This window comes from Trachemys scripta, chromosome 2, assembly GCF_013100865.1.
Source record: "Trachemys scripta elegans isolate TJP31775 chromosome 2, CAS_Tse_1.0, whole genome shotgun sequence".
NCBI lineage: Eukaryota > Metazoa > Chordata > Testudines > Emydidae > Trachemys > Trachemys scripta.
In genome coordinates, this window is record NC_048299.1 from 247,323,496 (window position 1) to 247,348,603 (window position 25,108).

At 42.3% G+C, this 25,108-nt stretch overlaps 1 protein-coding gene across 5 annotated transcripts in view; it reads right to left on the reverse strand.

Annotated features, from left to right (window-relative positions):
* AZIN1 (antizyme inhibitor 1) overlaps window positions 1–25,108 on the reverse strand; it is a 61,425-nt gene that overhangs the window by 8,806 nt on the left and 27,511 nt on the right. For 2 of the 5 annotated variants that reach the window (XM_034763418.1, XM_034763417.1), the window contains exons 3-9: window positions 15,697–15,894; window positions 12,343–12,516; window positions 11,662–11,834; window positions 7,073–7,207; window positions 3,432–3,513; window positions 2,142–2,216; window positions 346–511 (exon numbers count right to left, since the gene is read on the reverse strand). In XM_034763418.1, the coding sequence (XP_034619309.1) occupies window positions 346–511; window positions 2,142–2,216; window positions 3,432–3,513; window positions 7,073–7,207; window positions 11,662–11,834; window positions 12,343–12,516; window positions 15,697–15,798 (907 nt within the window). In that variant the 5' untranslated portion in view covers window positions 15,799–15,894. Of the gene's footprint in view, window positions 1–345; window positions 512–2,141; window positions 2,217–3,431; window positions 3,514–7,072; window positions 7,358–8,009; window positions 8,156–11,661; window positions 11,835–12,342; window positions 12,517–15,696; window positions 15,895–25,108 lie in introns of those variants that run through there. The other 3 variants (XM_034763419.1, XM_034763420.1, XM_034763421.1) reach the window with 3 other exon arrangements.

Genomic DNA, 25,108 nt, shown 5'->3' on the forward strand with positions numbered 1-25,108 from the left:
AACATCTAATATAACAAAGTAAGTATTGTCTGACCACGCCGCATAATATCCTACAAATGTGAAAATTTAAATATATAAATAAAAAAATATGCTTCAAAACAAACATCAGTATTATCAGTCAAAATTATTTTTAAAAAAATCAACACTTAATTCTGCCAAGCCTAAGATTAACATAGGGACAGAACCTTAAAAAACAGACTGAGACTCAAGTATGAGCCAGTTACTGAATAGAAAAAATATTAAAGCATATAATTCATGATCTACACATAAAATTGAGCTATGCTGACAAAAATGGAGACTTATTTGTACTGATTCACACATGTACAAAACAAATATATTGCTTACTTCCAGAGGGAAGAAATTTATCATATTCAACAGCTTTCTTTGCAATGATGTTAACTGCTAGAGTAAATGCAGATGAAACATAATAACATCCAGGCTCTGCAATCACATTAACACCGGATTCTTCAGGAAAGTAGACATCCAACAACGGACTGATGACATGATTAACCTAGGAAATTGAAGTCACAGCTAATGTTTAGATTGCTCATCTGATTTATTTTGAAGTTTATTTACAGTTCTTGTGAAAGGGGCTCGATTGATAAATCAGACACAGAAGTCCTCTGTCACAAATTCCCAACCAACAATTTACAGTGCTGGTGAGTTGACCACAAGCTGATTTTTACTATCCATATTGGGCCTTTGCTGAATCAAGTCTCAGACACCACAGTTAAGTTTTACAAAAATAAAATGGGTGTTACTTTTGGGATACTGATGCCATACCTAGGCACCTAATAATAATTGCTAGCTCTTAAATAGTGCTTTTCATCAGTAGATCTCAAAGCACTTTACAAAGGAGTTAAGTATCATTATTTTCAGTCTTCAGTTAAGTCCAAGTCATCCAAATGACCGAATCACCCATTTAAGTAATTTCAAAGTGGTTGTAGTACAACAGATGTAAAATTATTTATGAATCCATGAAGTGCATCAGGGTTGCATTTAACAAAAAAAAAAACAGAGCAATTTGGTCAACTACAGTTTTGCATCTTGACAAATAAAGAAACAGATGGTATTCACTGAATTTATCCAACATTAATCTGATTTTTAACTTCAATATTAATGCCATAGTCTTGCATGACTTGTCCACAACTACTTGATAAGGCAAACATGGACTAAGTAGGCAATTTTCAAAGTTCTATTAATGATTTTAGCTGTTTGAACCTATTCATTTCAGCAACCTAGGCTTTGGGAGTCTATCTTTAAGAGTACACAAAATACAGTGATCAGTCTAAATCGCCATTATTCACTAGTGACCAGGTCATGACACCAAACCAGAGATCAAATGAGGCTCTGTCTACACTTAAAATGCTTCAATGTAGACACTTACTACAGCAACAGGAGGGGTTCTGCCATAGCTGTAGGTAACCCACCTCCCTGAGAGGTGGAGCTAGGTCAATGGAAGAATTTCTCTGTTGATCTAGCACTGTCCTCACTAGGCTTTAGGCTGGCTTAACTGCGTCTCTCAGGGGCGTGGATTTTTAACATCCCTAAAAAAAAAAAAAAAAATGTAGCTATGCCACTGTAACTTTTCAGTGTAGATCTGCTCTAAGAGTAAAATCTTAAGGCTCATTAAAGCAAATGTCCAGCTGATGCATTATGTCTTCAGTTCTAAACCAAAATACTGAAAATTCCAGCTGCAGCAGCAGGTCAGTATTCATCCACTATGAACACAGTAAAAAGAACTGCCTCCAGAAGAAAGGGCTAAAATCTTCATGGTAAGACGCATGCAAATTTTAAAAATTACAAGGATAACTGAGGCTTTGGTTTGCTGTCAATTTAGAATGGTTACTGTTTCTCTCATCTGTAAATCCTTGGCACCTGAGGGACAATTTTGTGACTAATTTATGTAACATTAGTTGAATCAGAATTGAGAGACTAGCAGGACTTCATTGATCTGTACCAATTCTCTGCTAATGACTCCACAGTACAATTGTGGCATATAATCCAGTCCATCCCCATGGTTTTAAATCTACTGTCAATCCAGGTTTTAACTATCAATATTAGCTGGAAACTGACATGTCAAAAACTCCAAACTGACAAATGAAAGGCAAACTAGTTCTAACTTCCACTGAGTTGCATACCTCTTCCAGCTGAAGTTCTGAACCTGTGAAGCCCCCACCAATGTCCAACATGTTCATCTTAAAGCCAAATTCTTCCTAAAAGGAAGTATAGACAGGCCTTTAAGTATGCAGACAATAGAAATTAAAGTTTTTATTGATGAGCTCTCCAATCTCATTCAATATTGTATGCTCATGCTTTAAACGTGAAATACAGTAAATACAGTAAAGAGTATTCCAGTGAACAATTCACTCTGGTAATACCTAGTATTATTCTACATTAAACATTACTGCAATATTAGTAAAGAGAATAAATAAATCAAGCAATTCTAAAGTAAAGCAACTTTAATTTGGCCTCTGAGTATGCAGTAGAAGAGTCTTTTCTCACAAAACTTGACAGCGCAATACACAGTTCAGCAAATACTTTACTACAATCTAGTGGAAAAGAATTACACGTTTTTAACCTTAGAAGCACGTAATAGTATGTATAATATAAATGGCTGCATGGTGTGATAATGTAATGAAAGCCCCTCTTGTAATGCATATGCACAAGAAGGCAGAGTTAAAACTGCTGTGGGAACTTCAACTGTCTTCCTTGTGTAATTAATCACATCAATAATTTTGCAATAATCACAGTAAGGTCGTGATCTTGGATTTTTCTGAAGTCGAGCTCAAACTTTTCTTTCTCACTTAAAGTGAAGAGAAATATTTTCAATACAAAAACCTGTTTCCTTAACACAAGTAGTATACATTTATAGCCTAAAACAACAAATTAATTTACCAGTGTCAACAAGTCAGTTCCTTTTTGCCAAGAGGATAATTCAGAGTTCTGTTCCTCCCCAACGCAAAACCCAATGACAATTATATAAGGCAACATAAGGAAGGCAGCCACATGCACTGTTCAGTCGGTAGTGATTACATCTCATGCAGAGAAAACAAAACCTGTTCACTGGTCTTGGTAGATAAACATTTTAGTTTACTTTTAGGATGTATTCTTAACTTAGAAAGCTACAAATATATTCTGCTCGAGTTGAGATCTTGGACTTTAAAAAAAAAACCGACACCCATTGGCCCTTAATTAAAATTGTAAAATACAATCAAAGGATGTTTTAGTGGAAGATTTTATTTGTCTCACATTAAATATTCAGTAAGGTCTATAATTTACTATTCAGTTGTGTGTAATCATTCTGTTATTTGAAGGGTCCTCATCAGACTAGCAATACACATTTTAGGAAAGAATTTTTCTTATCTCCATTAGCGAGAATATAGTAGGATGACTCCTCTATTAAATCGTATGTTAGCATATTTACTTACAGCCATGTCAAACACACACCGAGCATCAGATATAGCATGAATGTACACTTGAGGTTCCTTGCAAGAGCTTGAAATGTGAAATCTAAAAGAAATGAAATATAATAAATACACAAACCTACAAACTGCATTAACAGAACATTGATATATCTAGACCAATAGGGACGTATAGCAGATCACTCAAGGGAATTTGACAAAGTAATGTTTTGACAGTACACACATTTATAGTAGTAGAAATGCATGTATATTCCATGCATAGGTGATTAAGGTTTTATTTGTTTACGAGAAATTTATGAAATAGGAAGAGACCTCAAAACAGCTTTGCTTTCCTTTTAGCCCATTTGCACACACAAGACAAATTTGTATAGCACAATTTAAGAATGTCTAACAATGGCTTTATTCTAATCTTTTAAAAAAAGGAAATTTGATTGTCAGTGTTTTCAAGATATGACAGTTAAAGTTGCTGAAGGGCAAGTCCATAGAAATAGTTTATTGAAATAGGTTTATAAAGAAAAACTGGCTCAGTAGTGAGATAGCATCTGAGAACCAGTTACAGAAAATACTCCAAAAACAGTCCTAGCACCTCCCTACTCACAATGTCCATATCAGTTTTGATTTTTTTAAAAACAGAATTTTAGGCTTTGGAGAATTAAAACTTTTGTAATGCATGTTTATAGAACTATTCAAATGACCAGAGGGACACAGTAAAACAATAGATATAACAATTGGGAACCGTTATTCCCAATTATCCTCTTTATGATTATTTTCGTTGTAGACCAGATTGTGGACTAGACTCTAGACAGACTGATGGCACAGATGAGATGGGGTAATTCAAAACAGGTGAACAGAAAACATTAGCTAGGAAACAAGAGTCTAAGAATAGATCAGACAAACCAGTCATTTTCTCATATCTAAAACTACAGACATAAAAGGAATAGAGCACAGTTTAAGCCAGAAGTCTGGTCTCGAAATCTAAGATCACTATCTTGTGATAACACGAGAAGACACAAGAAAATAAACATTTTCATCCTGGAAATTTAAAATATTGTGACACCATGTTTATTCAGAAAAATTGTTCCTTGTGCCCACTCACTAGCACAGGGCTTTTTAAAAGTGACCTAGTGCTTATGAACTTTGTTGTTCTGACACCCCAGAAGAATGATGATGTCTTATTTACGTACAAAACACAAAAATATAAATACAACTGTGAAGGTATACATTTCCTTTATAAAAATATATCCATATGGACACGAGATGAGAAGGTAATTCAGTTTCCATGGTTATACAGTCTAGACCACTCTGCTTAGGCTGCCTACAAAGTGCCAATTAAGAGGGTGACTCTTGTCCAAGGGAACTAGATGAAGACTACAATTCATTTTACATCTTGGATGTTTCACGCCCCTACAATATAAAGCTTCGGTGCTTGTGAAAAACACTAACTCTGCATCAGATAAAGGTCAGAAAAGCCATTGGTCGCTTCTGATCACTACTAACTTGGGTAAGAGCCAAAGCAGCAATCTAGAGGTGAAAGGCTCTGTATCCCATTATCAATCCACTTGAGTCATTCAACCTCTAACATGTGCATACTTCTTTGATATGCAACATGTATTCACTCAGTATTCTATAAGCTGTTTTGCATTTTGTACCATTTTTTATTTATAAAACAGATGACCCGTAGCTAGAAGAAAAAGCTCACCACAACCAAATGATGGGAAGGAGAAAGAGTAGAATGTAAGTTTGAACTAAAATGGATAGAGTATTTTAACATATTTTAGAGCCAAATCTTACACTGCCACAAGGATGGACTAAGCGTTCTTTTCCAGATTATTTGGACAAACATCTGAAAGAGGGAAGGAGATAATGAAGGCACAAACTCAGAGCCAGCTATATTTTCTGCCTCTTTTTGGACCCTTGTGAGCCATGTGGCCCCACTGATTTTCATTTCTAAAATTAAGTTAGAACAGTTTTAGACAAACTGATTTAACCCTGTGTGCTGACAATTTGTAGTCTCTTCTCATCCTTAGTGCTAAGTAAGCTCAGCCACAATATGCCTGTTACTGAAGTGACAAAAATTAGACAGATTAAGCTACTGATACCTCATCCAGAGTCTAAGTCTTCATTGTGACAGATATGACGGATCAATTTAAAACCATTTTCATCCTGTTTTGCATTTGTACATTTTAGTTACTTTTCTAAAGAAAGGGTGATTCTCATTGGTTGGTTAAATTTGGTACTTCTTTTTGCTAAACAGGATGATACATTATCTATAAACATTATTTCAAAGCAATTATATAGCTTACATATATTTATTCAGATTTTTGCATTTTATTATGTTAGAAAATGGTGAATGATGCAGTTCTAGATGATTTACTAGATTAATATTTTAACTTCTGATGTTTGTCAAACTACGTTTCAATGGAAATTGGAATTAAATTAAAAATGCACAAAACTTTTTAAAATTAGTTAATACCTTAAGTGTACTGTATACATAAAGTTTATCAAAACATATTTTGCATTTAAAACAGATTTATAAACAAAGGAAGTATCTGCAGTTAGTGAACTGAATTGTTTCTGGACATGTCCTTCAAGATTTAGAAGTAGTTCATCTCATCCTCAGACACCTAATTTTTGTATATTGGAAGAGCAGAAGCAGCTTCTCTACTTTTTCAGCTCCCAATTGGTTTCTCAAATTTGAATGAATTAGTCATTAAACTGAACTGAATAAATTGAAATGAAGAAAATATCTCTGTATTTGTAGAAGCAGCTAATGCTGTCAAAAGCTGGTTTCGCATTTCAACACACTGGTTCCAGGTGCTTAGCCAATGTCTCCATCAGTTCAGTGCTTTGACTTTCTTTAAAGCTATGGCAGCAAACATGACTGATAAAGGAATATTCCTCTTATTTTGACTGTTTCCTTAATCTATCAAACATGTTCATTAGTGTTCCACAAGTTTTTGCAGCAGTTGAAAGCATACAGACAATTTGTGCATCAATTTTTGATCAGTGTGATATGAGAATTTTTCATCTTTGTGTATCTAGTTTACTCTAGATTTAAGTACCACAGGTCACTCAGTTTAGGAAGACTAAAAACACTTCAAGAAGATCCTCTGCCATCTACAGGTCAAAAACTAAAATTACTAGAACTCTGAACTTGAAGTGATTACTATGGACATCATTAAAAACTTTTCATAGTTAAATCTTACAGCATTATCTCACCCAGTATCTGTACTGATTTTTCCACACTGACCTACTGCCTTTTATCAGTTCAACTGTTCGTTTTTCTATGCAGAGTTAGACAGATAAAAGCCAATCACTGGAAAGCACAAGAGCAAGAGTAGGGAAGTCAGTGGCTGAAACGCTCTAGTAGTTTTTCTGACTACAGCAAAAGGGATTTCACATATCCACTTTGGGTTGCCTTAACATCAGTGACACTTTTTGTAGCTCAAATGTAGTTACTTTTCTGTTTCATACTGATTTGAATGCATAAGTGTCACCAAAAATTCTCAAATGATGCAACTGGATTTTATATTGTTCACTATAAGGGAAGGAGAATAAACTGGCACAATAAAAAAATTTGAGTTAAATCTAAGTTTGAGTATTTAATATTATACATAAAGGGGGAAAAAAATGAAAAAGCTACTCACTTAACACCAACTATTTGGACTTCAAGCTCCTTAGCACATTCCATGAGGTGCCTACAGCTCTTCAGCATGGTGCCAAATTTCATGTTCATCTCCTCAGCTCCACTAATGTCTTCTGTGGCAATATGTAGTAAGAGCCTAAGAGAAGGGGAAGATGATTGGGGCACAGTTGGTTTACATCATCATCAGCACATGTGAAGCCTGAAGACTGTCAGAAGTATGTTGATTATGTTGTCAGTACTCCAGCTCCATCGATGGATGAGTCAAGTGAGCCTAATAAAAACAATCCTGTACAGAGAAAAAACTAGCAATTAGGGGCTAAAACATGGAGCCAACAAGGAAAAGGGATTTGGAAATGCAGCAACTAAGACTCTGTTGTAGCAGCAAGAGTCTGTTGGGTGCTGTAATAAAGAAAGGGTTACCTTCTCATAAGGAGTGCTTGCTCATAAACTGCTCCTTAGTGACAATGGGATTGCTTCTCTCCAGCCCTTTCCTCCTGGCTGGCAGGAGGAAGAGTGCCCTGGGATTCCCTTTGGAGCCTGCTGTGTTTATCTTTCTACATCAGCCTTGTCTGGTAGAAGTCTGATACATGTAGAGACCCCTCCCAACCCCCCTACTCCACTGGCAGTTGGACTGGGTGCAAGGGGTGTTCCATTCCCTCCCCCATTACTTCCTCGTTGCCTGCGAGAAGGAGGCTGCTGTCGGAGTGCCATTTCTCCTCCTCCAATGGGTCTCACATATCATAGCTAGAAGACCTATTAACTCAGTCTTTGGCTAGAGCAGGGGGTGGCTAATTTCTTGTGGCTTCGTGAGCTGAGTCTCATTAATTGATATTTAATCAGTCTTGTTATGCTTTAATTACTATGGAGTGGTAATTTGATAAGACATGCCTATCAAAACCAGAGTGTACAAACACAAGATTATATTAATACAAACTCACTCAACGTCAGCTAAAAGGGTCAATGACTCCATTTTCAATCCCAAGTGAGAAACACCATCAAACATAAAAAGCCGCATTTTGCACTAGCTGAAGGTTGGCTGGTGAAGTCCAAGCACCCCATGCAGAGTGAACTGCAGTAATCCAATCTGGAGATGAAAAAGGCATGGATAACTGGCAAGTTCTGCATCTGAAAGGAAAGATCACAGTCTCCTTGCCAAGCAAAGATAAGCACACTGTTGGCTACTACCAGTGATGTGATAATCTAGCAACTGCCAAAAATTTAACAGAATCCTTAAATTGCAAACATTTACGAAAGAGTTTAAAGGGGTATGCCTGAGGAGGGAAATCTAACTTCCATTTCTTCCATGTGTGCCCTTAAGCATCCTTGCTCGTCATTTATGCCATTTGTTACTGCTGGCATTTCACTCATTTTGGATAAAGTAAACTGGCCAGTTTCATTTCCTGGTTCTCTTTCACCAGCACAAACATGTAAATGATTTAAAAAAAAAATCTGATCAAAATTAAACAATTTTAGTTATACAATGTTCTGTAATAAGATTTGGACAAACCTATATATTGGGCCTAGTTATTTGACAAAATCAAATCCTTTGAATTTATCATATGAAAACACCAAAAATATATCTATTTCTGCACACTACAGCTTACGTAGCACCAAGGTTAGTCTGAAAACATTCGTTAACCAAGACTACATATGCCATACTGAACTGACAAGTTTTCATGAGAGCATTATAAAGCATCAGTAAAGATTTTCTAGCAAAAACAACTGTACAAGATAAAAGAAAAACTACTTTACCTTGTAATTTTGCTCTTCTCAAAATATCTTGCAGGATTCTCACACCTGGGTCTCAGCTGGCTAAAGTGAGGCTGGAGGAAGTCTAAGATCTTGGTGCTTTTTGGCCCTTAAAGACAATGGTAGTGGGTAGGAGCATGATCCATTCTTTCCCTACTGGAGGTCACATGACACCCTGAGCATAATTACTGCCCTTGGATTCTTTCAGCCAATTCCAGATTTCAGCAAAATGTGAAGGCTCCGCAAAGAAAAATTAGCCAATCACAAAACAAAAACTATTAGAAAAAAAGAATGCCTCAGAAGGCTGAATAGTAAAAGCATCAAAATCTGAGAAACCAACACTTCAAAAAGGTTCTCTCCAAACATCGATGGAGATGGATGAAAATCTTCAGAGAAGAATTACAATTTTCTGTGCAGGATTCTCTCCAGGAATGCAAGTAATTAGAGTCACATGACTGGAACAGGCAGCAAGTCAATGCAAAAAATATGGAATTATTTTTGAAGTACATAAAGCAGGTATAAGATACCTCCCAAAAGGAAAACCAGGCTTATCACTTCAGACTGTAGGACAAACACAAGGACTTTAAAAGTTTAGCCAACTCAGGTGAAATCCAGAAAGAAATAAAACTATGTAGTAAGAGAATTTGGACTCAATTTCTACAGGATTTATACTCCAAAATGGAATTTCTTCCTATAAGCTGAATCTAAGCAACTGCTTTGTAAATGCATGGAGCAAGTATCATGTAGCAGTCTTATAGACAGCTAGAAACATCCATGAGGAAGACAGCACAAGCCACTTTGACTCTGATTGAATGATTCTTTAACATGGCCTTTTAGTTTACAAAGGCTTTCACATACACATGCTAGCTACTATCACCCACATCAAAGGCTGTCCGCACCAGATGCCAGCCCAGGTCCATGACCTCCTGCACTAAGATTATTTATTTACCTTAAAGACTCCTAGGATTTTCTCATAAGAAATTGACTGAACCAGGGCAGAGGCCTTTTTCAAAAGTCAGTCTGTCCTTTGACTGTGAAGAACTGATATTTCATAATGCAAAAGGATCCAACTGTGGACTAGTAAACCTTTGTCCAAAAGAACCTTAGCACTGAAGCTCAGGATCACAATGAACAGTCTTTGCTCCAGCCATGGCCACCTCAACCACAAGCTCATGAGGGGATGGGGCAGGGCAGAGAGGGGAAACTTAGCTGAAATACACTTCTTGACTGTCTGACAGGGCATTCTGGGCAGCCTGTTGCTTCTTCACCAGCTGGACCCAAAGAGGGTGCAATGGCACCACAACCCTATTGGATGGAGGTGAAAGTCTTGATTATAGCCTTTGAAGATTCCTGAACTGGCACTAGCTCAAACTAGCCAACTTAGCCAGTTTTTCAAGAAACTGGAGGAAGCCAGATCCTCCCACAGTCTTGCTAATATGCTGCTGCTCTGCAATGGAGATGTTTTTGCAATTAGTTGGTGGTCAGCTTATCTGATTCCAAATAGAAGCCATGTCATCCTGATCACCACCCTGCTCCCACTACAGTGATCTATCTAACAAGCTAATGGAGCATAAACAGTGGCACAGAAGTCATCTACACTACTTTCATTAAGACCCTTCAATTGCATGAGGTACCTATGTCAAAGCCAATGCTTCATGCACCAACCAAACCAACTTAGTGTGGGTGTAGTCTCGGTGCAGATGGTGCTCTGATTTTGTGACGCACCACCAGGTCTCAATGCAGGGTGGGAGAGAAGCACTGAAGGTAGTACTGTAGCCTTTGAGACAGCCAGAGAGATAACCAGGAGGGACTTGGCAAGATCCCAAACAGTACCATCACAGAATCTCCCCAGATCCATCTCCAAGATGTGAACCTGAACAGAGTCAGGCGCTTTGGTAGTGATATGTCAGGGCACCTTGTTTCTTGGCGTTTCCTGTTGAAATGTACGTGGAAGCAACGCCCTGTTAACCAACATGAAGCACAGTACTATTCACTTCAAGTACTGACTCCCAGTGACTTGGGAGTGTTGGAGAAAAACTCTTCTTCCACAGGAGGCTCAGACCATAGTCAAGCCCCCAGCTATGAATGGGGATGATACAAGATGCTCTGAGGAAGCTCTCTCGCATTGGGTCTAGAGGGAAGTGGAATCTATACCAATGTGGGTGGCACTAACAGAACTCCAGCACTCAGCAGCGGAAGCAGACGCAGGTTTATGATTGAGTGATTTCTCTTTGGAAGTACTCTAAGCCATGGCTGGGGTATCTCAAGAAGGGACTGAAGGCAATACCCATTACTCTTAATCCGCTGGTGACATCTGCAGGTGTATCTGACACCACTACACAATACACCCAAATCCCAGGCTGAAGATTCAATGTATGTGCTCATTTGTTGACAATTGAAGCCATTGGGAGTCAAGTAAATGGATGACATCCTGAAATAAAACACTGAAGCCATGCAAAGTAAGACTACTGGTAGATGAAGAGGAGCTGAGGCCCCAAGGCAGGCGCCAATGTACTGAAATTAAACTGCCAGAATACTGATGTGAAAGTTCGGCCCCCAAAGCCAAAGTTCCCCTCAGGTTTTTCTGAGCATGGAGAGTTCCACCTGTTATGCTAGGAAGCTGAGACCCAGAAGAGAAAATCCTGCAACAAAATATCTTTAGAGAAACACTGCTACACCAGAGCCAAGGTTGGACAAAATACATGCAAGTAAACTGCATTAAAAAACGCACACGCTTCTCTTCCTTCCAGGTAAACAGACAACCCATACCACAGTCAAAGTTAAATTCCCACAGCAAAAAGAGAAACTAAGATTTCTCTCTCTTTTCAATGCAACACTTACTTAGCACTTGGATGGTTACGTGCAATTTTCTTTAATTCACTTTCATTGTCACAAGTCAGGATGTTTACCCCAGTTTTCGCTGCATATTTTATCTGAGAAGCTTGCTTGCAAGGATTTGTATATATAATGTTTTCAGGAGCAATGCCCAAGTCTTGTACCAGTGCCATTTCAGACTGAAAAACAAGACAGTATTAAAGTGTTAGATACATGTCAAATGAGTTTCAGTAGTGAATTTATCTTCAATTTATGTGGGGATTACAGACATCCCCCGGGTCATGCAAACCTAACGCAAATCCGCACTTATGGAAAATTCTGTAAGCTAGAAATAGGAAGGGGTGTTTTTTTTGGGGCGTAATGGTCGGGTATACATTTCCAACTTATGCAAAATTCGAGTTACGCAAGGCGTTCCAGAACAGAATGCTTGCGTAAGTCGGGGAGCGTCTATATAGCTCAAATAAGGTTTTCTTCTAGCTAAACTGTGTATTATAAGCTGCTTCAATAGTACAAAATGGAATTGCTATACTGAGTCATAATAAAGGGTTTACAGTTTAAGGCAAAGAATATGTCCGCATGGTAACTAACACCAAGAGCAGAAGTTTTACATAGGACAGATTTAACAGACTCCAGGATAGAGAGAGGGTAAGTGGACAGGCAAACAGGATATACAGAACAAACACTCACTTTACTAGAACATGCAAACCCAATTCCAAGAGCTGCCAGAATCTCAAGTACACCTGGAGTGGAATTGCATTTTACAGCGTAAAATGGTTTTACTGGTGCCATCACATTCTGCCATTGATTGTGTTTCTTCAGAAGCTTTCCAAGATCACCAACAAAAAATGCATTTTTTCCAGTCTATAAACAAAGGACAGTAGAAAAATAAAGATCATGTATCTATAATGGTGGACCTGAAGTCAAAGCAAAAATATCCTATGAAGCACAAATATCTCATGTTTATTAGGTCAAAGAATGACTGGGAATCATAGATTATATATTTTTTATTCTGCCATTGGCTTAATGTATGACCCTGGACAATTCATTTGACTTCTGTGCCAAAATTTACCCAATTTTAAAATGAAGACAATACCTACTCCTTCAAAGAAGTTGTTAAAATTATTTACAGAATACTTTAAAATTCTTTGGATGAAAGGCCCTACCTTAAATGCCTAGTATTATGGCTTTTGCAAGAACTATATTTAAGGTAAAAAAATATTTCCATTACAAGCACTTTTTTTTTTTTTTTTTTTTTAAGAAGTCCTTAACTTTCCTGAGCAGGGGCAGGGCCATAGCATCACAGAAATGTAGGACTGGAAGGCACATCGATGGATCATCTAGTCCAGTCCCCTGCACTGAGGCAGGATTAAGTATTTGTCATGACTAGGGCTCCATGTCTGTCATGGAGGTCGTGGAAGTCACAGATTCCGTGACTTTCGTGACTTCTGCGGGGACAGTGTGGCTGACCCCAGAGGCACCGAAGCAGCTGGCTCCGGGGACAACTACTCAGGTGGTCTCCAGGACAGCCACACCAGCCACTATGGTCGGCTGGCCCCAGGCAGCGGTCCCCGGCCGGCCAGAGCCGCAGGCCCCGGGTGCCCCACCTCAGCCACCACCTGGATGTTTCCCCCCCAGCAGCATCCCTCCCCTCCCCCCAGCCACCCACCCAGATGCCCCTCCCCCACACCTTCCAAGGTTTAATCACAGGTATTTTTAATAAAAGTCATGGACAGGTCATGGGCCATGAATTTTTGTTTATTGCCTGTGACCTGTCCATAACTTTTACTAAAAATACCCGAGACTAAATCGTAGCCTTAATCATGACCATCCCTGGCAGGTCTTTGTCTATCCTGATCGTAAAAACATCTAGTGATGGAGATTCCACAACTTTCCTAGGTAATTTGTTCCAGTGCTTAACTACCCTTACAATTAGAAAATGTTTCCTAAATGTCTAATATACGTCTGCCTTTCTGCAATGTAAACCTATTACTTCTTGACCTGCCTTCTGTGGATAAGGAGAACAATTTATCACCCTCTTCTTTGTAACAACCTTTTACATACTTGAAAGCTTTTATGTCCCCCCCGCCTCAGTCTTCTCTTGACTAAACAAACCCTATTTTTTCAACCTTTTCTTGTAGGTCAAGTTTTCTAGACCTTTAATCATTGGACTTTCTCCAATTTATCCACATCTTTCCTGTGGAGGCCTTTGCTGAGCAATTTAGTGCTGAGCAGTGTACTCCAACTGAGACCATAGTGCTGAGCAAAGTGGAAGAATTACTTCTCATGTCTTGCTTACAACACTCCTGCTACTATGTCCGAGAGTGATGTTCCCTTTTTTTTGTAACAGTATTACAATGTTGACTCATATTTAGTTTGTGATCTACTATAACCCCCAGATCTTATTCTGCAGTACTCCTTCCTAGGCAGTCATTTCCCATTTTGTATTTGTGCAATTGATTATTCCTTCCTAAGTGTAGTACTTTGCACTTGTCCTTACTGAATTTCATCCTATTTTTTCAGACCAGTCTTCAATTTGTCAAGATCATTTTGAATTCTAATCCTATCCTCCAAAGTGCTTGCAACCCCTCCCAGCTTGGTATCATCTGGGAACTTTGTAAGTGTACTCTCTATGCCACTAGGCAAATTTATGAAGATATTGACTAGAACTGAACCCAAGACAGATCCCTCCTGCACCCCCACTTGGTATGCCTTTCCAGCTTCAGTATGAACCATTGATAGCTACTCTGAGTATGATTTTCCAACCAGTTGTGCACCCAACTTATAGTAGGTTCGTCACTAGGCTATATTTCCCTAGTTTGCTTACGAAGAGATCATATGAGATAGTATCAAAAGTCTTACTGAAGTCGAGATAGGACATTTACTGCTTTCCCCCTCCACAAACCCTGTTACCCTGTCAGAGAAGGGTATTAGGTTGGTTTGACATGATTTGAGGGTTCTTTCCCCCATCTATCTGAGGCATCAAGATTATAATTACAATTCTATACAAGAGTCTATACTAAAAGTACATTAAGGTTCTAAAGTCAAGCACTCAAAAGTTAGGAAATGCCAGGTCACCTGTGCAACCTGGTTAACTCTTAGGTATGGCATATTAAAGAACAGGGGTTCTATTCTGAGCTCTGCCACAGATGGCCTTGTGCAACCCTTCCATTACCCCTTTATGCTGTTTGCCTGCTTCTTAAGATAGGGGTGAGAGACCTTGCTCAATAAAAAAAAAAGTCTGACATCACAGAATTAATAAAACCAGTCAGTAAAAGATCCAAGCCTAGAACTCATGGTCTTCTCCTGGCTCCCAGTGCAGCGTACCTTCCTCTAGGCTGAAAGAGTAGCTGCTGCTGTTCTCCCACCCCCTCTGTTCCTAGCATGTAGGAGGCTCGTTGGGAACTGGGAGCATAAACAGTGCACTTACCATATGCAGAGAAGAGCTCTGTGGAACTAGTGGGGGTACTCAGTGCAGATGGAATATAGAAATTTTTAACAGGAAGACCCAAACAATCTCTGCACATGTGCAAATGATTCCTTTCAGAGGAATATGAATCAGCCAACTCTGGGCAAATTTTCATGGGGGCAGTAAAAAGACACTTCTCTAACCCAGTACTACCTACTGGCCAAACTTCAGGTCGCTGCTCCAAATCCCATAGATGCTAAAGCTCTTCATAAGAGCAGCAGGATAATTTTATTTATTTAACATTGGCAAAGATATTTCCCCCACAACCTCATTTTTGGAAGTGGCTGACCAGTTTTTGCTCAAACATTGCCAACAAAATTCAGCAAGGCAGACAGCAAACATGGAAAAATTTCAGCCCAAATGGTTAAAATTTGGCAAAGTTAAGCAATTGGAAAGGGGTTTATAATTAAAAATGTTAGGCAACCTTAGCTGTATGTGTCATTGCCATCTTGCCTACAATACACTTGCTAGTCAGACTTAATTTGAGACTAGGAATTGAAGAATTTAAATACTAGCAAATTATAAATGCAAATTAATTCAGTTAAACTGGAAGGGCTTGGGTATCAAATACTTACAAGTGTATGTTCATAAACATAGTTGTCAATAACATCTCCAAGAGTTGCTCCTTCATCCAGCAGGCCAATGGAGTAGTTTGCATCCTCAAGAAATCCTTTCATCTCAGCCGTATTCCGCAAAGCCGACAGTCATAAACCAAGAAACACAAGGGACAGGCCGCCAAGCCTTAGATCCGGGTCCTTAAATTATGCAACAAACTGCACAACAGGAAAAAAAATGGTAAAATAAACCAGTTGATAAACAGCACACATCATTCCCCAACGGTTCTATTTAAATTTACAAAGGACCTTCCATTTTTGGTGTGCTGCAAATTATAAGACACTTGTTAAATGAAGCTTTCTGCTCTGCTCCCTTCACTTACCTTGGATCAAGAGATCGTGAGTCCTGCACCAAGATACACAATTTTACTAATTCTTGGAGTAAAATAGAATAAAACTGCCTTAAACTGATGCTAAACTTTGAGATGAGTCAACTGTCATTTTCTACTAGAAAGGCACTACCCTTACTGCTATTCAAATGGCTGAAATAGTTCATATGAAAGTCCTGTTCTTGGTAAGGGTCTCAGGCTGGACACATTTATTTGTGTTTTCCAACAGGGATTCAAAATGTACTGCTCTGGATTATACAAATGATTAAAAATACTCATAAATCATAAACCCAAAACATGGGTGGGTGAAAGCTTGTTTGCAGTATTGTTGTAGCCATGTTGGTCCCAGGATATTAGAGACAAGTTGGGTGAGGTAATCTCTTTTATTGGGCCAACTTCTGTTGGTGAAAAAGACAAGCTTTTGATCTGTGCAGAGCTGTGTGCGCCTTGAAAGTATGTCTCTTTCATCAACAGAAGTTGGTCCAATAAAATATATTACCTCATCCACCTTGTGTGTGGAAGCATAGTTCAACGTCCTGAGTGCCATCAGCACTGGATGTTCTTTATCGTCTTAATAGCTGCAACTTCTGTGTTATTCCTTATGTTTGGAGACAGATGTGTATACCAAGGCTTTCAACAGTATGCTTCTTGCTGAGGCCTGGTCTAAAGGAGAAAATTAGCTTGGTATAACTATGTTGCTCATGGGCATGAAAAATCCATAATCCTGAGCAATGCAGTTAAACCAACCTAACCACTGGCGTAGAAAACGCTAGGTCAATGGGAGAATCCTGGCAACTGCCTCTTGGGGAGGTGGAGTATCTACACTGACAGAAGAATCCCTCCCATCGGCATAGGTAGCATCCTCACTGAAGTGCTACAGCAGTGCTACTGCAGCGTTTTAAGTGTAGACAAGCCCTTATTTGTAGATGCCTTATCTGCAAGGAAGCCTTGAGTCTATTGGAAACATGCTACCATTGAGATTTGTTAGGCTGTTCTTATATTTTCAGTTCCCATTTTTGTTTTGAATTTATAAAATACAAATGCATACCCATTTTATGCATATATTAAATCCAGGATGGAAAAAATACTTGACTTTGTGCCAGTCTAACTTTATATACTGTCTTTCACATCTCTATTTCAGAAGAGATGAAGATAAATAGAATGGAGATAAGATCAGTGAAAAGCAGTTATTTAAGAAGCTTTGAAATTGTATAAGAGCTATAACTGCATGTTTTAAAACTCATTTGTTGTGTTTGCTATGTTGAGATTAATAGTGATAGACTTCAAAATAAATCGCTGATGTAAGAAACATGCAAATATATGTATTTCTAAATATATTCATAGCCAAGTTTCAATTCATTTGTCTTGTTTAATAATAAAGTCCGTATTGACCGTTAAAAGTTTTTTCTGAACAAGGTGCAACAATTTAATTCAACAGAGGGACAATTTGGCTCAAGGCGGCCCCTGAATAACTAAAACTTTTATTAGATATACGCAAAGTATTAATATGGGGATATGTGACATAAGGCCAAGTAATTTCACATAAAAATGTGCACATGGCTGAGAACTACCAGTTGCTGACTGGATCATTCCATCAGTTTTACTTGCTTAAATAGGCTGAACTCATTTAATCCTGCTTAAAACAAGTTCTGCTAGAACCCTTTGAGATTTTAAAGATTAACTGTCCAGATCCCAGACTGGAGCTTATAAAAATTGTCTAGCTACCATTTTTACATAAACATTGTGGATATTCCCCAAAATCTCTGGTTGAAGAGGTCACACTGATTAGGAAAAAGCTGTGAGCTTACTAGAAAGATATGCTACTTTGCTTTGAAATAAAAGCTTTGTAGATTTTAACAGTTCAGCGAACAATTGTACAGAAGTTGCAATAACCAAACGAAAAGAACCTATTGTTTCAAAGATCAGCATTTTCCTATATTTGGGGTCCTAAGTAAAGCACAAAAAGCTATATTTCTATCAATGGGTTAAAAATAACCCAAACCACCACAAAACATGGCTGTGTTTCCAAAAGTTAGTAAGATAACTAGGACTTCAGATGGCTTGAAGACCACTGTACTATTCCTGGGGGAATTCTGCACCACCACACATGCGCAGAATTCATGTCCCCGCAGATTTCTTTGCTTCCCTGATGAAAAATGACTCTGAGGGGGAAGCAACGGGAATCCGCAAAAGTCGTCATGTTCCACTTCCCCGCGCAGCGCGGGTGTGTTGTTCTGGGTGCCCAGAGCAGCCAGCTGAGAGGTAAATCTGGGGGCGGCCAGGCTGCTCCAGCCAGTGGCTCCTACCCTGTGCCAGGCTCAGCTGTTAATCCTGGCTTGGCAGGATGGGACTTCCTCTTCCCCTGCAAGGAGCAGCCAGGGCTGGGTCAGACCCACCCCCACACCTCCCACTTCCCCCGCTTCTCAGTCCAAGAGGGGAAGCATCACTGTATAGGGAGCTGCTCCCCCATCTGCCCAACCCCCATGCATCCAGGACACCTCCCCAATCCATTTCCCCCCCCAGAGCCCCCTGCACCCAACCCCCCACCCCAATGAGCCTCACATTCTGCAGCTGGAGCACCCCTGCACCCAAGCCCACTCAGCATCTGGACCCTCACCCCCTGCATCCAAACTGCCCCTACACTCAAAGCCCCACTCTGACAAACTCCACCCCAGATCTGCATCCAGATCCCCCGACACCTAGAACCCCCATAAAGACACCTACACCCAGAGTTCTCCACACCTGGATCCCCTCACACTTGCATCCAGCTGGGCCGAGTCTTCCTGCCTACCCCTAGCGCACCTGGCATGGAGGGGCAGGGACCCGGAGTGTTTCTGGGGCAGTGCAGCCTCACCACCAAGTCCATGTCCTAGTGAGGAGGGGACAGGGCTGCAGGGTGATCTCCCATCTCTGTGCTGTCAGTAGCCTGTGCTCCCCAATGCCATCTTGGAGCCTTCACATTTATTTATTGACAAATAAAATTTACAGCATTTTAAAATACTGTGTGCAGAATTTTTATTTTTTTGGCACAGAATTCTCTCAAGAGTACACTGTACTACAATGAAGCAGTTACAACTTCACCCTTTCCCCCAAAAGGATACTCAGAAATGAAATGTGAAACTAATTTAGTTAATCCTATTTAGTAAGGTTATGGAAAACAATACTGCTGGTATCTCAGGCCATCTTCGAGATGGACAACTAATATGCAATTCTGCATTTTAATCTGGTGTATGGAAACAAATCCTGGGGCCTTGATTCATGCAGGGGGGCTCCAGCTTGATTCATTTTAAAACTATATGGTCAGAAAAGTGCCTTTAAAAAAAACCTACCTTATCTGGCATACCTGCCCTTGTACATCTAGCTTATCTGAGAATTGTACTTTTGAGAGGCCTGCAGGGCTAAAACAACTACAGAAGAGGGAGATGGATCCCCTGATTAGCATCAACAGAATTATTTACAAAGTTCTTAGCTGTAGAAACCTCACTACAAGTGATGTGAACCAGAAAGACAGTGGAGATGTCTATCAGATCAGGTTGAGTTTGTATGTTTGGCAATTAAAAATTTACTTTTAATCTCGGCACATTTGCTTTGGAATCAGTGACACCAATACGGAACACCAGAGTACTGTTTACATAGCTACTATGCACAATGCAATAACGTTTTAAACACTCCAGGAATATCCTGGACTTGACAGCTAGCCGGTGGCCTAGGGAGAAGCCCATGAACCCAATCTTCAGACCGCAGGCAGCAGTTACAACAAAACAACACTGGGAAGACTAGCTCAAATCTTCGTTTTATTAAATTTGGTGTAGTTCTGGAATCTTTTCAGGGACTGATGGACAAAAGAGGACAAATTATAAAAGGAGTTAAAAAGATGGAAAATAAGAAATGACAGCAATGGAAGTGAGCCTAGCACACCTCTACCTCGATATAACGCTGTCCTTAGGAGCCAAAAAAAAAAAAAAAAAAAAAAAAAAAATCTTACTGCGTTTTAGGTGAAACCACCTTATATCGAACTTGCTTTGATCCGCCAGTATGCATAGCACCCCTCCCCCCCAGCCTCGAGCGCTGCTTTAATGCATTATATCTGAATTTGTGTTGCGTTATATCAAGGTAGAGGTGTACTACAATTTAAGGCAAAACTAGTGTTTGACTGTTCAAGAGGTGTCCCTCTATGTGTGTTCCACTGTAGGTGACTTCACAGCAGTATCTCCCATGGAGGGCTGGGACTTTGAAGTGGAGTCTGTTACTACAGAGTACTGTGGAGTCCAAGATGGCATCAAAGGCCAAATCTCCAGTGATTGCATACTGTTCTGTGAAAGTGTGGACAGAGGCCCAAGTCGCACTTCCACAGATTTCCAAAAAAGACGGTTACTCACCGTTGTAACTGTTGTTCTTCGAGATGTGTTGCTCATATCCATTCCACTAGGTGTGCGCGCGCCGCGTGCACGATCGTCGGAGAATTTTCTACCCTAGCAACACCGGCGGGTCGGCTGTGGAGCCCCCTAGAGTGGCGCCTTCATGGCGCTGAATATATACCCCAGCCGACCCGGCGCCCCCTCAGTTCCTTCTTGCCGGCTACTCCGACAGTGGGGAAGGGGGGCGGGTTTGGAATGGATATGAGCAACACATCTCGAAGAACAACAGTTACAACGGTGAGTAACCGTCTTTTCTTCTTCAAGTGCTTGCTCATATCCATTCCATTAGGTGACTCCCAAGCCCAACTTAGGTGGTGGGGTCGGAGTGAGACATTGCTGTGTGCAAAACCGCTGATCCGAATGCAGCATCGTCCCTGGACTGCTGCACTAGTGCATAGTGAGCTGTAAACGTGTGGACTGATGACCAAACCGCCGCTCTACAAATGTCCTGGATCGGAACTTGTGCCAGGAAAGCAGTCGAGGAAGCTTGGGCCCTCGTGGAGTGAGCGGTGAGGTGCGGTGCTGAGACACCTGCCAGGTCATAGCAAGTCCGGATGCAAGACGTAATCCAGGAGGATAGGCGTTGTGAGGAGACCGGTGAGCCTTTCATTCGGTCGGCCACTGCAACGAAGAGTTGCGTCGTCTTTCTAAAGTGCCTTGTGCGGTCAATATAGAAAGCCAGGGCCCTGCGTACGTCCAGAGAATGCAAACGTTGATCCTGGCGAGTAGCATGTGGTTTAGGATGAAAGACCGGGAGAAATATATCCTGGTTGATATGAAATGGAGAAACCACCTTAGGGAGAAAGGCAGGATGTGGACGAAGCTGCACTTTATCCTTATGGAAAACTGTATAAGGGGGCTCGGATGTAAGCGCCCTGAGTTCAGAAACGCGCCTTGCTGAGGTGATGGCTACGAGGAAGGCTGTCTTCCAGGATAGGTACAAAAGTGAACAGGTGGCCAGTGGCTCAAATGGAGGACCTGTGAGCTTGGAGAGAACCAGGTTAAGGTCCCACGTCAGGACGGGCTGACGTTGTTGTGGGTACATCCGGTCTAAGCCCTTGAGGAATCTAACGACCATCGGGTTAGAGAATACCGAGGACGCGAGTTCCCCTGGGTGAAAGGCTGATATAGCGGCCAGGTGAACTCTAATTGAAGATATCGCCAACCCCTGCTGTTTTAGGGAGAGGAGATATTCCAATATGAGAGGAATAGGTGCCTGTAACGGGGACGTGGCTCGTTGTTCGCACCAACAGGAGAACTGCTTCCACTTGGCCAAATACGTGGCTCGTGTTGAGGGCTTCCTACTGCTCAACAGAATCTGTTGGACCGATAGTGAGCATTGTTGTTCTGTCTGGGAGAACCATGGAGCAGCCACGCCGTGAGGTGAAGAGAATGCAGGTCGGGGTGACGCAGTTGGCCGTGGTCCTGAGAGATGAGATCCGGACATAACGGAAGCGGGATCGGTGTCCGAATCGAGAGTTCCAACAGTGTGGTGTACCAATGTTGTCTCGGACACGCTGGAGCGATCAGAATTACCTGTGCCTGGTCTCTGCGCAATTTGAGCAGTACCTTGTGGACCAGAGAAAACTGAGGGAAGGCATAAAACAGGTGGTCTTTCCAGGGAAGGAGAAACGCATCCGAGAGGGAGCCCGGAGCTCGACCTTGTAGGGAGCAGAACACGTGGCACTTCCTGTTGTCTCGAGATGCAAACAGGTCTATCTGGGGAAACCCCCACTTCTGGAAGATGGAATGTATGATGTCCCGACGGATGGACCACTCGTGCGTCTGAAAAGACCTGCTGAGTCGGTCCGCTAAAGTATTCTGGACTCCAGGGAGGAACGATGCCGTAAGATGGATTGAGTGGGCGATGCAGAAGTCCCACAGGTGAATGGCCTCTTGGCATAGAATTGACGAACGTGCTCCTCCTTGCTTGTTGATGTAAAACATGGCCGTGGTGTTGTCGATGAGAACTAACACACAACGGCCACGTAGGAGATTGAGAAATGCCTGGCACGCCAGACGCACCGCCATCAGTTCCCGAACATTGATGTGCAGGGCTAACTGAGATGCAGTCCACAGGCCCTGAGTATGGTGTTCGTTGAGGTGGGCGCCCCAACCCAGAGATGAAGCGTCTGTAACCAGTTGCAGAGAGGGTTGTGGTGCGTGAAATGGCATCCCCTCGCAAACCACATTGTGATCTAGCCACCAGGTGAGGGAGGTCAGGATCGAGTTCGGGATCGTGACCACCATGTTCAGGCTGTCCCGATGTGGGCGGTATATCGATGACACCCAGGTCTGGAGTGGGCGAAGCCGAAGTCTGGCATGCCTGGTTACGTACGTGCAGGAAGCCATGTGACCCAGTAGGGTGAGGCACGACCTCACCGTGGTAGTTGGGAAGGCCCTGAGCCCTTGAATGAGGCTCGTGATGGTACAAAAGCGGTTGTCTGGCAGGATGGCTTGTGCACGTCTGGAGTCTAGGACTGCGCCGATGAATTCTATTCTCTGGGTAGGTTCTAGAGTGGATTTGTCCTTGTTGAGAAGGATGCCCAACTTGTTGAATGTGTGCACTATTATGTGGACATGATCTCGAACTTGCTCTTTGGTGCGACCGCGTACCAGCCAGTCGTCTAGGTACGGGAACACCTGTATCCCTTGTCGACGAAGGTACGCTGCCACGACAGCCATACATTTCATGAACACTCTTGGGGCTGAGGATAGGCCGAAGGGAAGGACTGCAAATTGATAGTGCACTCTGCTTACCACGAATCGCAGGAAGCGTCTGTGAGGCGGGTAAATTGCAATATGAAAGTAAGCGTCTTTCATGTCGAGGGCGGCAAACCAGTCTCCAGGATCGAGGGAAGGGATAATGGCCCCCAAAGAGACCATGCGGAACTTCAACTTTACTACGAATTTGTTGAGTCCGCGCAAGTCCAAGATGGGCCGCAGACCTCCTTTGGACTTGGGGATCAGGAAGTAACGGGAATAAAATCCCCTGCCCCTTAACTCTATCGGAACCTCCTCTATGGCCCCCATGGCCAGGAGCGTAGAAACATCCTGTATAAGAAGTTGCTCGTGAGAAGGGTCCCTGAAGAGGGACGGGGAAGGGGGGTGGGAGAGGGGGATAGAAGAAAACTGGATAGCGTATCCCCTCTCCACCGTGCGGAGGACCCAACGGTCCGAAGTTATAAGGGACCAAGCACGGTGGAAGTCGGAGAGGCGATCCCGAAAGGAGGGGGCTGGATCCTGGGGGATGACTGGGGCGCCGTCCTCGACCGCACCTTCAAAAGTTCTGTCTAGGACCTGAAGGTGGTCTTGGTGGCCCCTGGTTCTGACCGGGTTGAGGGCCAGCCCATCTTCTCCTACCACCTCGCCCTCGCCTTCTGGCAGGGTCCTGTCTCTGACGAGGTGGAGGGGGGTAAAAACGTAGAGGCTGGGGCCTAAATGGTCTGCGCTGGGGACCCGCAACATGCATCCCCAGGGAGCGCATGATTGTCCTGGAGTCCTTGAGGCTCTGCAATCGAGAGTCCGTCTTCTCCGAGAACAACCCCTGTCCTTCAAAGGGCAAATCCTGTAGGGTTTGCTGCAATTCAGGGGGCAAACCCGAAACTTGGAGCCAGGAGGTCCTTCGCATAGCGATACCTGCGGCCAGGGTTCTCGCGGCCGAGTCCGCTATGTCCAGGGAGGCCTGTAAGGAGGTCCGAGCCACCTTCTTACCCTCCTCAATCAAGGCCCCAAACTCTTCCCTGAACTCTTGGGGAACCAATTCCTTGAACTTCCCCATAGAGTTCCAGGAATTAAAGTTGTAGCGGCTCAGGAGCGCCTGTTGGTTAGCCGCTCTAAGTTGCAGCCCTCCAGCTGAATAGACTTTACGGCCAAACAAATCGAGTCGCTTAGCCTCCTTTGATTTGGGCGCTGCGGCTTGTTGACCGTGGCGCTCCCTTGCATTCACTGATGACACCACCAGTGAACACGGCTGGGGATGGGTATACAAGTACTCGTAGTCTTTGGAAGGGACAAAGTACTTTCTTTCCACCCCTCTCGCTGTAGGTGGGATAGAGGCAGGGGTTTGCCATATCGTAGTTGCGTTCGCCTGGATCGTGCGGATCAGGGGCAACGCCACTCTTGATGGGACATCCGCCGCGAGGATATTTACAATGGGGTCCTGCACCTCCACTATCTCCTCCGTCTGTAGGTCCATGTTACGGGCCATCCTACGTAACAGGTCCTGATGAGCCCGAAGATCTATTGGGGGTGGACCTGTACACGACGTGCCTGCCACTGCCTCATCCGGAGAGGAAGAGGAAGATGTCTCTGGTGGTAAGGGATCCAAGGGAGGATCCTGGTCTCCCTGTTCCTGGGTCGGAGCATCACCTGCCCTTGGGTCCGGGACGTCAGGTGGTGCAGATACAGAGGCCTCCATGCCCCCTGGAGGAGGGCGAGAGATGGTGGACTCTGGGGCCCTTATATCAGAGTGACCCGAGCGAGAGGTTGTTGGAGCCCCTTGCGCCTGGTGGTATGCCCACGGGGTCCAGAACGACCAGTGGGATGGGCCATGGTCAGGGTCCTCTGCTCCCTCTTGCCAATGGCCTAAATCTTGCTCCCCGGTTTGCCCCTGAGGGGGGTATG